The sequence below is a fragment of the Phallusia mammillata genome, chromosome 1, assembly GCF_965637545.1.
Source record: "Phallusia mammillata chromosome 1, kaPhaMamm4.hap1.1, whole genome shotgun sequence".
NCBI lineage: Eukaryota > Metazoa > Chordata > Ascidiacea > Phlebobranchia > Ascidiidae > Phallusia > Phallusia mammillata.
This window is the reverse complement of record NC_137252.1, coordinates 1157142-1171925: the sequence shown is the minus strand read 5'-3', so window position 1 is coordinate 1171925 and position 14784 is coordinate 1157142. Positions and strand designations below refer to the sequence as shown.

The 14784-nt window shown below is 36.4% G+C and overlaps 2 protein-coding genes and 1 long non-coding RNA gene across 3 annotated transcripts; 2 read left to right on the top strand and 1 right to left on the bottom strand.

Moving 5' to 3' along the window:
• LOC145232772 (uncharacterized) lies at positions 1-4230 on the bottom strand. Its single transcript, XM_080097451.1, has 2 exons — positions 2815-4230; positions 1-2531 (listed from the first exon to the last, which is right to left on the bottom strand). Exon 1 carries the CDS (start codon positions 4122-4124, stop codon positions 3396-3398), a length of 729 nt encoding a protein of 242 aa, XP_079953577.1. The 5' UTR covers positions 4125-4230; the 3' UTR covers positions 1-2531; positions 2815-3395.
• On the top strand, positions 4189-5101 carry LOC145232846 (uncharacterized). Its single transcript, XR_013860931.1, has 3 exons — positions 4189-4510; positions 4604-4671; positions 4727-5101. It is a non-coding gene; the product is annotated as an uncharacterized LOC145232846 (long non-coding RNA).
• An 8453-nt stretch (positions 5102-13554) lies between these two features.
• On the top strand, positions 13555-14734 carry LOC145207884 (tyrosine-protein phosphatase 2-like). The gene is made up of 4 exons (XM_080078817.1): positions 13555-13955; positions 14130-14269; positions 14329-14464; positions 14630-14734. The coding sequence occupies exons 1-4, from the start codon at positions 13818-13820 to the stop codon at positions 14732-14734; spliced, it is 519 nt and encodes a 172-aa protein (XP_079934943.1). The 5' UTR covers positions 13555-13817.
• Positions 14735-14784: the final 50 nt, after the last annotated feature.

The window sequence follows — 14784 nt, the reverse complement described above, 5'->3', positions numbered from 1 at the left end:
CTGTGGTGGTCACTTGGACTGGACTTGATCAGTTCATCCGCAACAACAAACTTTATGCCGAGGTGATATATAGTTTATTACATTCGTTCTTGATTTTAACAAATGTTTTATTTAGGTTGAAATTTGTGTTTTGGACATGAACAGAAAATTCATGGCACCATACGCTATTCTGTCGACAACCATTGAAAACCTCAGTTTTGCCACTAACTATAACATCACCGTAAGCACAGTATAGTAGGTACAAATTGTTTGTTTTTCACATGCAGGAGCATCGTATCAGTTTCCGAAATACTTTGAAGCCCAGACCTTGATAATCTAATGTTTGAAGTGAAGACATGCAGTCGCTTCATAGTTATTTAGGTCTACTGTTTAATATTTTCAGGTCACAGGTAAGCAAACGTGCTACTTATTGGATTTCATTTCTAAATATTTCCAAACAAAATTTTGCAGTAAAAACGACCGCAGAGACATTTGCATGCAACGCTTCAACTGTGCTTGTCAGTTGGACTGGACTTGATCAATTCATCAACAACAACAATTTAACAGCACATGTACAAAATATATTGTGTCTTGATTTGGTTTGATTTCCAGTCGACAAACATAAATTATTGAATCAAATTGTACCTTGCTTCAGGTTCAGATTGTTGTCATGAGTTTGAATCAAACTATCTCCGTCCCGTATTCAGATAACACGACAATAATACAAGATCTCCAGCTTTCTACTTCATACCATATTGTTGTAAGTAACTTTTTGTAGAATTATAATCCATCGGTTTTTGACACATGCCATTATAGTTTTTCACGTACAACAACAAAACATCTTTGTATTGCAGGTCACTGTGATTGTCACTGGTTCAATCAACACAAACATCACATCCAATCTGACAGTAACAACTCCGGGTAATCCCCCTCAAAGCTGTTTTCCTGGAGCCAATCCTGCAACGAATGTTGGAATGATTGCTGGTCTGGTGGTCGGCTTGTTGCTTCTGCTACTTGTCACTGTTGGGCTAATAGTCATGTTTATTCGCCGAAGACGCAGGTGCATGCAACAGCAGCTGTTTTAATTATTTTTGTTCCAACAACTGAGCTATTTTTTTTTTACTTTGTTCAAAATCGAAACGGTCAGGGATTAGAACCACAAACCCTTGGTCAGATTGCGCTTCCACCCAACTAACTTTCGATTCTAAACACTCGTTATTCCCACATTGCATCATAATAAGCGAAATATGTTTCCACAGAATATCTGGAAAACAAGAGACTCACGAACAGTTTCCACATCAGAGTAACGAAGGTAAGGAAAATTTGCACCGTAATAACTCAAGTTTATCGTACAAAGTTTAAACCCAGCACATTACTCATCCAATAACTTATTCTATGAGTTAAAACCTTCAAACTGTTAACAATGGGTTGTACAATCTGTTTTGCAGAAACACTACAGACAAGACTACAGATGAACATGAGTACGAAAACTACAAACCAACAAATGAAAACCCTACATACGAAACAATAACATAACTAGTTTATTTTTGTTTTATTTTGTTATTTGTTGTAACCGCTTAATTTTTCAGTTTAAATGTCTGTGTAGTGTCGCTCATTTTTATTCCTTGTAATAAACTGCATTATGTTAAATGGCTAGGAAACTAAGTTATGTAAAGTTCCAAAGCTGCATTGCTTGTATTTACTTTGTTTCATTATTTGTCAATGGTTTGCAAAGTGTAACTTTTTCCAAGATAATAACAATTTGTTGTCATTGTTGTTGCAGTAATTACAGATTTTGTGACGGTTTGCATCAACTTAATTACGAGCAACTACATTTTGAAATAAAAATGAGGAACGCACGAAGATTGTGCATGTCACAGTTTGAGATTTTCCAAGGCCAGTCTAGGTAGAATGTCAACAATGTTTACGAACAACTGAACTGAACTGAAAACGCTGAATAGAGCAATAACTGAAAACGCTTAGAATAATCACCAAACATTGCGAAATAAATCACTGCTTGAACGTTTTAATTATAAAATGTCAGCGGAAAACAAACTAAAATAATGTTGTTCATTTCACAGATCTCTCGTAAGTAAACTCCAGTCAATCAATTAATCGATTTAGTTTGTTTGTTTCAGCGACCAATTTCAATAAAGAAGACGGGTAATATACAGGTAAACATGCAAAACAAGCGTTGAAACAAACCACAATTTTAGAAGCTGACCCTATTCATTTGTTTTAGGAGAAAGCAGTGAAAAAGATGTCGTTAGGTTACATGTGAAATAAAGCGGAATGAGTTTGAGGTTAAAGTTGAAATATTGTTTGCTTTGCATGTTGCTTTTGACATTTCATATGACATAGTAACATATGGTATCATTTTATTACGATGAGCGCTTGACTCATATGACCACTTTCACTTTTATTTTTCTATTGTATTGTTGCGCAAGAAACCGTAGATTGTAAGGTTTGATTAAACTGTGCAGGAACTGTACAAATACCGCTACTCGGTCGTCATGCAATATCTGTCCAATTGGGGTCGCCTGCCACTTTGCCTGAAATATTTTAAACGACAGACAATCATTTATTTCATTCATGAATTCAATGCTTTTCGTTTGATGGCAGAATTGAATCCGATAGGCCACTAAACAACTATGTGTAAAATAATTACCAAAGAATGTAACCCTACCTTGTATGAAATCCTGGTAAGCACAGTTCTTATAATTTGGTGCGCCCAAACACTCTTATTTTATATCAAAGGTCACAGTAATTGTCACTGGTTCAATCAACACAGATATCACATCCAATCTAATAGTAACAACACTGGGTAATCCTCACCCACGTTGTTTTCCTGGAGATAACTCAAATCCTGCCGTAAGTGTTGGAATGATTACTGGTCTGGTGATCGGGCTGTTGCTTCTGGTACTTGTCATTGTTGGGCTGGTGATCATCTTTATACGTCGTAAACACAGGTACGAATTTACACTTTAAATGCAAAAGATACGGTATTTATATAAGAATGCATTAGGTTTGATCTTGCAGAAGTGTGGGTTCGTTTATTAGACTTTTCATAATCTAACTTCAAAACACATCTGAAAAAGCAAATAATGTGTTTTCAGCAGAGAAATATTGTTAGCAATATTATCATTGCAAGTTTGGGAAATCTTTATTTCCAGGCTGAAATCAGTTGACAATCTTTTAAAAAACAAATATATTTCGCGAAAAAAGCATCTTCAGTGTCTACAGAAAGCAATAAAAGGGATTAAAATTAAAAAAGCCAATAGTTCTTTAACAAACACGGTCACTCCACAACTGAAAGCCTAGCAAACTAAACTAACTGTGAACACGCAATACAATGTAAGATAAGAAACGCGCGAAAGATAAAAACCGCAAAAGTGTAAGGCGAAGGAAAACACACGTCACTTACACCTGGGTAAAACCATTTTTTTAATGTTAATTTTTGCATCAATTTTATTCAGCCATCTGTCTTCGGCTAAATCCAGGTCCGCAGTACGTGGTTGTTCAACAAAGGCGACACAATAACAACTTTCCATAGGTGTTTTTTTTGCAAACTCGTTGGGGTGACGGTCTTTAAAGTGGTGCAAAAGCGCCGTCCCGTCATTGCGCTGCGAAGTGTCAAACTTCGCCCAAATGGCGCGGTGACCCGACCACCGGGTGGCAAACCGATTTTTTGTTTGGCCTACATATTGTTCATGGCATAAAAGGCAAGTGGCGACATAAATGCCATAACTCCTACATGTTAGATGTTGGGAGATCTTAAATCTGCGCATCGAGGTTTGTAGATATGCGCTACATTTAACCATGCCGATTTTGTGGCTACCATGGTTGCCACACAGGGCACAACGCCCGCAGGGGTAGCATCCTGATGGGGCGCAATGATTTAGTCGCCCTAAAGCGAGTTTCCTGGGGCATAAAAACAGTTCTTGGAGTGAGGGTGGTCGTTTGTAAGTCACCATACAGTTGGGTTTGAGTACCTTTTCTTTATCTGAGAGGCGCAGTAGCGCTGGAAATTGCGTGGCCCAAACGAGTTTCCTTGCTTTTTTACTTGTACTGTCCTTGGAATGCCTTGCGTATTGATGGCGCTGTTCCTTCCAAGCTTTTGCCTCCTCTATTACTGCAGCGGTCATTCTTTTACAAAACCCAGAGCAGCTCGCCTTTAGCTGCAACCTCTTCAGACTGTTGCTGTAATCCGGATACGGATTTACCCAGGTGTAAGTGACGTGTGTTTTCCTTCGCCTTTTACACTTTTGCGGTTTTTATCTTTCGCGCGTTTCTTATCTTACATTGTATTGCGTGTTCACAGTTAGTTTAGTCTGCTAGGCTTTCAGTTGTGGAGTGACCGTGGTTGTTAAAGAACTATTATTGGCTTTTTTAATTTTAATCCCTTTTATTGCTTTCTGTAGACACTGAAGATGCTTTTTTCGCGAAATATATTTGTTTTTTAAAAAATTGTCAACTGATTTCAGCCTGGAAATAAAGATTTCCCAAACTTGTGATATATAAAATATGAAAGGTGGAAATCGTTGCAACAATGGCAATAGGACAGGGAATGATTCCCAGAATCGATTTATCAATATTATCATTGTTGTTGTTTTTTTTTTTTCAGAACAAATCAGAATAGACAACGTGAAAAGCAAACGACACAAGCCCAAAGTCTACACAAAAGGGTAGATGGTAAGAAAATTGTAATGTAGAATAAATTTCCAGTTTAAATCCTTTCATTCTTTAGTTGTAGTGCCCTTTACCAACGGAAACGCAGGTGCTAACGAATACGAAACCGTTATCAAATTCGAACAGACAAATCAACGCCACACATACGAAACAATAACGTAATTTTGTCAAATTTGACCATTGTCATTTGTCTCTATGTGTTGCACATGACTTGTTTAGTTCATTTCACGTTTCTTTTACCAAATAAAAAAAGTTTGCACCACTTGAATCAGAAAAGTTATTCCCGTGTTACCGATGAAATCATAATCGACCTAGTAAACCCGTCTTTTAATTGTGAAGCTTATCATACTTGCTTTTGAGGTCTTACACGTATTTGATGATTGTTTGTGCAAAGTTTATTAAACAATACAAAAGAGCTTCTCCATGTGAAACAAATATGACAGATAAGATTAGTTACATATTAACAAAAAATAAATATTTCACGAAGAAATGTGTTAAAAAACAAAACTAGTATCCATGTAAAATAAACACATAATACTGCACAAGATTTAACAACTGTTTTTGTCAATATCATCATGCAAATTGGATTAATTGGGCAAATAGCTAAGAACCCGTCAAGACTGGCTTGGAAAGTTATTGCACTTCATGTGATGTGCTGAATTTATTATAATTTTTATTAGTTGTCGTTGCACAAGATAAAACACTGAAAACGGGAAATTGAGTTTCTATATCCACAAAAACATCTTAATTATGAGTTTGTACCTATAAAAGAACCAAAGCAAAAAATGATAAGCAACCTCAGACTGCTAGTGACAAGACACAGACCGCATTGACTAACATGAATATCTAAAAAGCATAAATAGCTGAATAGCCATGTCGGAGCCTACGTGAACCAAAACGATATATGCCTTGTCACCAGTTGCACCAAAAAAAATTGTTGGTCGAAACAGGCGTTTGCAAGTTTGTGATCCATCTACTTGAATGAATGAATATCTAGATTTTCTAATAGATTACTCGTGGACGTCCAATATATAATGTATGTAAATATTTGATTTGTAATTTGTAATTGACAGATTTTACTAGTGCTGTGTCCGTGCTAGTGAAGACCGCTTAAAGATGAGCTAAACTTCACAAACACAATTGAGCAGTCAGCACCAGTTTAACCAAAATCAGTAAATTCTTCTATTATGATTTATTAGCAACAAAGCGTTTGTACAAGGCCAACAAACTAAGTTTGAGCAGTCAATAAACAGACATCAATATAAGAGCATAAAGCAAATAAATGATAAGTAAGACAGGCATTGCACACATTTTCAACCCACAAGGTCTCAGTGCAACTGATTACAAGATATAAGCCCTTTTGGCTATTGCAATTATCTATAGACACTCTAGTTTGTAAGAGACTGAAAGCCAATGCAATCTGAATCACCAGTTACTCTGATAAGGCCGTAAATGTAGGTCGCAACTGGAATTGGTACACTTGTGATAATTCTACCTGAATAAACAAAGTAACCGACGTGTGTTTTTCGTGAACGTGACACTCGTAGACTTCCGTTATATATTAAGTGTACATATTTGATTTGTAGTTTGTGACAAGTTGTACCATTGCTTTGTCCGTGCTAGTGAAGACGGCTAAAAGATAAGCTAAACTTCACAAACAGAACTGAGCAGTCAGCACTAGTTCTGTAATGACTTACACTCCCGCAACAAAGCGTTTGTACAAAGACGACAGACGAAGTTTAAGCAGTCAATAAACAGTCAATAAACAGGGAACGTCAATGGCCCAATCGTAAAACCACTTGCGTATCCATAGATGCAGCGGTGCGGTGTAAGAAGTCACAACAGGTGTAAAATGGCTGTAGGGCGAAAGTTGTTTTTGCTCATCAACATAACATATGAATTACCATCATAAATAAAAACAATTGTGCAAGATTTAGCAGTGTTTTTGCAAAGGCAACAGACAAGATTACACTCTTTTCTTGTTCTCAAACCATGAGTCTAGTCTCTGCTAAACAGCAAATACCACAAGCCTGAGTTTGTATATTTGTGAAGAAAAATGTGTTTTAATAATCAAGCATACTGGCTTGTACTTGTTTATTAAAGCGGCTCAAGTAGACGTTCAAATGTTTGATTCGCATTTTGAAAAAAAAATACGAATCGAAACATTTTTTTAATCCATTTTACTTCGTACATGATGTTCGTAGACATCCAACAAAAGAAAGTAAAATCTTTCGTGTGCAGACTTGCTTTTACGATTGTTTATCTGATGCCAATGAATAACGAAATAAACGTTAGCCTGAACACACAATATACGATGAGCTTTTAGGTCGTAAAGTGAAACGAACACGTTATTTTTAGCCTTAGTAAACATTTACGCCTCGCCAACACAATGCTTGCGGTGGATCACACGTAATTGAACGAGTCGGTAAACAGTCAACGTCAATGCGAACATCGGAAAATGCCAAACTACTTTCGTTTCCGTAGGTGCAACGGTTCCGTGGACTGTGAAATCGAGGTTTTCATATTCATTTAGATTTGGTTTGCCAGGTGGATTTCGCAAATAACGAGCACCATGAAGGTGTAGACTGTAGACCATTAAAACAGGACAATTAATTTGCATCAGATGCTTCCAAAATCAAAAATGGAAAAATAACTAACGTTTCATTTCGACGCGAAGCAATGAAGTGTTTTGAAGCGAATCGTAATTTTCAGTTTAGTTCTAGTTGCCATGTGGGAAGAACGATGATATGTGGGAAGTGCAATTGTCTCTTATGTTCTGTTTTTCTAAAGTTAACTAAGACCATTTGTTTCAGTAAGACGTTTGTTGCATAAATAAAATATAACTTGGTAGCACAGAACATTTTAAATATGATTAAAAGGACTCTGGCGTTTTTCATTATGCTGTGGTCGTCAGCACAATGGTCATCAAATCAAACAAGTAAGATGTATTATATTGTAAAATATTTCAGAAACACACTTGCAATCCCCAACTTGTTTGTCAGGTTGCAACAAAACCATCACAGAAATGCTACAATATTAATCCATTTCTTTGCCAGGTTGTGTCAAAACCATGCAAGCAGTGAAGGACAGTGTGTTGATATTATCTGACGATCTTGTGGATGCAAACACTGCGCAGGAGAAATGTTCTTTGCTGGGTGGCAATCTTGCAATGAATGATGACCCACAGATCAACACAACTCTCACTCAACTCATGACAGACAAATACATATCAGGTTTGCTTGAATGTAAAAGGAATATCATTAGGAACATGGCAATTTACTCCGCATACTTTAAATACAAACTATTGACATAAAAATATTAACCTATTAACAAAAATCTATTAACATAAAAGGATTTTTATCGTTGTTGCACAAACAACCTTCAGTTTCATTGTTTACATGGATGCATCTTTCGTTTCTGAAGAAAAGACATTGTGATGTAATCGTAAATTATTTAAGATTTGCAGCGGGTTTTTATCTTTTATCGAAGAAAAAAAAATACACAACGATACAAATACTCGTATTGTTGGACTGAAGTGGGTTGGACTAGTACAAAATCTCTTGAACATTTGTGGTATTTTGACTTGTATAGGAGGTAACAGCTTTGAACGGAATCAAATTCGTAACCATTAAATATTGGTTTTGTTCAACAGCAATCCTCAAAACATGGGTTCAACTATTTACTTCTGCGATTATGGAACAGGAACGACGTCGGAGAGGTGGTATGTGACCATCGGAACAAATTGTTCAGTTCCAGGTTTAAGCTTTACATTATTCAGTGATTTTGACAGAGCAAAAGCATTTCTGCCTAAATTACGTTTTCAGATGTTAATTTTTTTGTTTTGTTGCTAAAATGTTACGTTTAAACTAGCACAACAATTACAAAAACATCCGGTTATATTAAATAACAGCACCGAAACAAGGAAGAATACACAATTTCTCAAACAACTAATTATAAATTGCATTTTTAACACCTTACAACGTGGTGTTTTGCTTCAAATATTTTTCTGTAACCGAAACTCAGAATATGTCTCGTACACTTTTTTATTTGCAACGTCTTGTTTCATTGTGTTGTAGGAATTCTATGTTTTGGCTCGCGCAAGTAAGCAGCGCTACAACCAGTTTTCGTTGTTCATCATCACGTTTCAACTTACACTTAAATTCTTTGCAAATCAAACAAACATCTTTTCACAAAGGGTCAGGATGGACATTTCGGTATTCCTTGTTTTCCGACAATGACACAAGCAAACATCAAAAAGAAATATTTAACTACAGAAGGAAAGGAAAAGAAAATATTTCAAGCAAGTTGCGAAGTGCCAATGAACCGTTTGGGAAATTCGACGTATATGAAGGATCGTTTCTTGCACCACGTAAGCGTTTGGTCTTCAAAACAACAAAAGGCAGACTCGCTTTATAGATAGTATTTGCAAATGTGTTCTAGATATTAACGTTTTTATCGGAGTTCGTTACAACACGCTGTTGGAATTTTGGTATAAGAGCGATGGATCTCCGACAAACTTTCCTGTTTCCAGCGTTACAACTTGCCAGCAGGGAGTGTTACATTATGGGATCGGATGGGAACGGTCAAGCTTGAAATGCAGTGGGGAAACGGCTTACTACGCTTGTCAAGTGAAATGTGAGTAATTAAATTTGCTTTTTTCCGTACCGGAATCTTACCCGTATAATTTATTTTTAGTGAAAGCCACTGTGGAGAAAACTGTATGCAATGCTTCAACTGTGGTAATCAGTTGGACTGGACTTGATCAGATCATCGAAGACAATAATCTACTAGCAGAGGTAATGTTTAATATACCACTCAGGCTGCTTTATTCGCAGAGACTAAACAAGTATGAATCCCAACGCGCGACCAAAACGACATGAAGAGAACGCTAGAGAAAGGCACACATCGCTGCCTATAGAGCGGATAAAGAGTCCCCACGGCGGACGTTTATTGCGATGGGTCCGTTTATGCGACAATTTTCTGGCCTTCTACATCAGGGCGGTGAATGTCAAGTTGCGCTTTGTTCAAGACGTTTAGCTTTGCCTATTGCATTACGTAGGTTTTGTCACCCAGATCGAAAACTCTAAAAGAACCTGTGTGCGGAAACGTTGAGGGAGGCCGATACCATTAGTAAACACTTAGTATGTGGTTAATAGCGCTGTGGGCACTGATGGATGTTGGGTAGCGTGTCGCAAAATGGTTTCATATGTCTGGGATTTTCAGTTTTTGACTACTGGTTTATTTAGGTTGAGATTCATGTTTTGGAGCTGAACAGAAGAATAGTGACACCGTATGTGGATCTATCGACAACAATTGGAAACCTATGTTTTTCGACACAATATACTTTTGAGGTGTTTGAATATCAGTATTTTGAATTTATTTGTTGAGTTTGAATGGCTAGCTCAATAACACCATGAACCAAAGCAAAAACAATCAGAACCAGTATTTGCGTATAAAACATGACTGCGTTTCTACAAGTGCTGTTGTTGTCATCAGGTAGTCAGAAATTATACGCAAATACTGGATCTGATTTTTTTGCAGAGATTATTCAAAACCGTGAATAGTGTACCTAAATATGAATCAGGTTATTTGACTACAACATAGTTTTCTAATTTACCTAACAAAACAAAGAATACGAAAACAGTTTCACAATGCGTTAATCGAACGTAGCTTAACCAGAAACCAAAACAAACTGGTTTAAATGTTATGCTATTTCATAACTTAATATTTATTAACAGACCACTACAATGCTTACCGGATGCTTGAACACTAACGTCTCAACATCAAAAACAGTAACAACTTATGGAAACCCACCATCGAGTTGTTATCCTTCAGGTAAGTATACGTGCTACGTATAAAATTTGTATTTCAAATCTTAACAACAATTATTCCAGTAATCACGACTGCGAAGACATTTACTTGCAACGCTTCAACTGTGCTTATCAGTTGGACTGGGCTTGATCAATTCATCAACGAAAACGAACTAACAGCGCAGGTTTAAACCGAGTTTGTGTGAAACGTTGTGTTGTTTGGTTTTCATTTACGTAAGTTAAACCGGTAATTAAATCGAAACTATATACAGGTGATGATTCAAGTCGAGGGTTTAAGTGAGAATATCTCTGTTCCATATTCTGACAATTCGACTTCAATAGAAAATCTTGATTATTCAACATTGTATGAAATTCAGGTGAAAACATGTTTTTCTTATTTGAGTTAATTCAACAATTACTTGTAGGACACCTTCTATTTACAAAACTACAGGTTTAAACTGTTTCATCGCAATGTTTTTTTCAGGTCACGGTCATTGTCACTGGTTTAATCAACACAAACATCACATCCAATTTGGTGGTAACTACTCCGGGTAATCCCCCTCAAAGCTGTTACCCTAAAGGTGAAAATAAATTTAAATTGGGTTAGTGTTGCACCGAAGTTATGGAAAACAAACATGATTAGAAAAACATACCAGTGTTTTGCAACCATAACTCCGAATTAGCGAGCAAACTATATTAGCAAACACAAACGTTAATAACCAGAAACAGCGTTTCTTTCCTATTTGTATTGCAGTGATTACGACTGCAGAGACATTTCCATGCAACGCTTCCACTGTGCTTGTCAGTTGGACTGGGCTTGATCAATTCATCGACGAAAACAAACTAGCAGCGCAGGTTCAAATCAATTTTGTATGTTGCTAAACGATTATTTGAACCAATACACATACAGGTTAAAATTCAATTCGAGGGTTTAGACCAAACAGTCTCTGTTCCGTATTTTGAATACTCCATGACAATAGAAGATCTCACTCACTCAACATCGTATCTCGTTGAGGTAAAAGACTAATGCTTTTCTTGCTGTCAATTGAACAAGCAATGGTTTACCAGAAACAAATAACGTTAATAAACTTGTCCTAACATTCGCGTAACCAAAACGTATGTTTGTGATTTCAGGTCACAGTAATAATCACTGGTTCAATCAACACAAACATCGCATCCAATCTGACAGTAACAACTCCGGGCAATCCCCCTCCAAGCTGCTATCCCGAAGGTAATATTTTGCGTATAATTTAAACCAAAATATGGAGTGCAGACAAGTGATTAACAAACACAATTTTTGAAACGCCTGCAATCTTTATTGAATTACTACAAGTTTTGTAAAACAAAAACAGTAAATATTTTGTTGCAGTAAACGCGACTGCAGGGACATTTTCATGCAACGCTTCAACTGTGCTTCTCAGTTGGACTGGACTTGATCAATTCATCAAAAACAACGATCTGTTAGCGCAGGTATAACACTAGCTCTTCGTTGTTGTTGTTTATATTTGAGTCTTTAATTTTGTTAAACGTACCTAGAAGTGCATCAATGTGCTGAAAAGAACTTTACTCTTCATTGCTTTAAATTACATACAGGTTCAAATTGATGTCCATGGCTTTAATCAAACAATATCTGTCCCTTATTTTCTTAAATCAACTATAATAGAAAATCTCCATCACTCTACTTTGTATGAAATATTGGTAAGGACCTTTTTTTCCATTTTTTGGCTAAGTAAAAACAAACAGAAAAAAATGTTAAAAATCGTTTTGTTAAAACTCTCAAACTAAAAGAATTTTTGTCTCACAGATCACAGTGATTGTCACTGGTTCAATCAACACAAACATCACATCTAATCTGACAGTAACCACTCCAGGAAATCACCCTCAAAGCTGTTTTCCCGAAACTAATCCTGCCACGAGTATTGGAATGATTGCTGGTCTTGTGATCGGGTTGTTGCTTCTGGTACTTGTCATTGTTGGGCTGGTGGTTATGATTAAACGTCGAAACAGGTTTGTCATTAACTGATTTGGCTCACAAAACATGAATATGTTTTTGATCTTTCAAAGCAAAACATTTTGGATTTACATTTAGTTGATTTCTTCCCTACTGCTGGCAATCCCCACTCATTAGTTTTGACCATTGGCTGAAAATCAGATAACGGTTAACAATATAAACGTATTTTATTAAAGCAAAGATTAAACACTCACGTACATTTGAATAGAAGGCACACTAAGCAGGTTTCTAAACAAAATCAAATAAGCTATTCTGTGTTTGCAGAAATAATAAAGATCAGCCTTCACAAGTAGAATTTTCATCGCAAATGTCACCCGCAGGTAACTTTCACTATCGAAATTGCTAACTAACTAATAAGGTTTCACAAAATTGATAAAAACAATACCATAGAGCCATGCTGAAATGTACATCATGGTTTTAACAGGACCCGTGATATACGAAAATCTATCTTCTTCTGTTGTCCCCTCAAAAAACTGCAGAATCACCAAATTGTTTGAGGTGTTCAAGCAAAATGTTGAGTCAGGACTTCTATTTGTCAACGAATTTAAGGTTAGAGAAAACTATATTAAACATTTATTTCCGAGCAATTCAAGAAAAAAACCTTTAACCTTTAACACTCCTTTCATTGGTTTTGACCATTTTTCAGGAAGTCGAAAACCAAAGTAAAAACAACGAGAGAACAAGGGACGTGTCACAATTACCGCAAAATGCTGTCAGAAACCGCTACAAGAATATTTATCCTTGTAAGTATTAGAAATCCTTTTATTTATAATTGGCATAGTTGTTGTACATTTTTTTTCGCGTCATAACAGAATTCACATCCACGGTAAAATTTGAGCAGACTTTGTTTTATTTTTATTGATTGTAATAGTTACTAACAAAAAGAGGTATTGTTATTTGACTAGTATTAGTCAACTTTTACCCTAATTACTACGCTGGATATTTGTTGTAACACTTCTGAAACACAAAATGTGAAGTAGTTAGATTAACAAGGTTAAACATTTTTTTCGTGTCATTGTTTCACAGACGATCATGCTCGAGTGGTTTTGATTACATCAACGCCGCTTATATACCGGGTTACGATAACGAGAGGAAGTTCATCGCCACTCAGGGTCCAAAGAAGGAGACAATCAACGATTTCTGGTTGATGGTTTGGCAGGAAAACTCCAACATCATCGTAATGCTTACTGGCTTGGTGGAAAAAGGAAGAGTTGGGTTTGGTTGTTTACATTATGGCAATTATACATTGATTGACAAAATCAATTCTTCCAACGATTTAATGGAAAACAGGTATTTTGTTTGTCTAGAGATAACTAAATCGTTTTGAAATGCAGACAAAATGTGAAAAATACTGGCCTGAACTTGAGTCCAAAATCAAATTGTCGTCGAATTTGGAAGTTCGAACACAACATGAAACAAGTCTAGGTGGAATCATATATCGACAGTTCGAATTATCCTCAAACAGAGTATGTGCTAAATGGCAAAAAATGTAAACCACTAACAAAGTAGTATTTGTCTTGCTAAACTTTCGTTGCGTAACGTTTTTTGACTCGCACAATGTTGCACGACATGTGGGTGTCACGTTCCTTTGATGTAAAAATTACGTAATAATTGGTTCAATTACTTGTTTTGTTTCTCAGGAACAAAGAACAATAACACAGTTGCAGTTTACAACTTGGCCCGATCATGGGATTCCAGTAACTACATCCAACATGATCCACCTACGTAACATGGTCGATGATTTGCAAAACACAAATGCTCCAATCATTGTGCACTGCAGGTGACTTTATCAACCCTGTGTTAGTTTGATCACTCAATAAAGCTAAGGTTGGAATGCAGTGCTGGAGTGGGACGCACCGGTACTTACATAGCGATGGACACTTTGTTTCATGAACTTGACGACAAAGGAACAGTTGATGTTCCGCAAACTGTGTTAAGAATGAGAGAAAATCGAACAGACATGATTCAAAACTCGGTAATGTGCTGCAAACGTTAACTAAACTAATTAATGGAAAACCACACGAATATATTTGGTAAAAAAACACATGTTACTTTTGCAAGAAGAGGGTCATAAAGTGTACCTAAGACCAGAAACACATTGTTAATTGTAGATGTGTTTTTTTAATTCGCATTATTGCAGAAACAATACATGTACGTCTACAAACTTCTTACGGAGCGTGAGAATTTAACAGAAACCGATAGAGATGTGCAAGAACTACAATCGATGAACTCAAGTAAAATGTAACTCGTTTTGTTTTCGTTAATCAAATTACATGACCTTTTTTCCAGTGCACG

Coding starts and splice junctions, on each gene's coding strand:
- LOC145232772 (XM_080097451.1), bottom strand. CDS start 4,124: ATGACCGCTGCAGTAATAGAGGAGGCAAAAGCTTGGAAGGAACAGCGC.
- LOC145207884 (XM_080078817.1), top strand. CDS start 13,818: ATGCAGACAAAATGTGAAAAATACTGGCCTGAACTTGAGTCCAAAATC. Junction 14,270..14,328: donor CCAATCATTGTGCACTGCAG/GTGACTTTATCA, acceptor GTTGGAATGCAG/TGCTGGAGTGGGACGCACCG. Junction 14,465..14,629: donor CAGACATGATTCAAAACTCG/GTAATGTGCTGC, acceptor GCATTATTGCAG/AAACAATACATGTACGTCTA.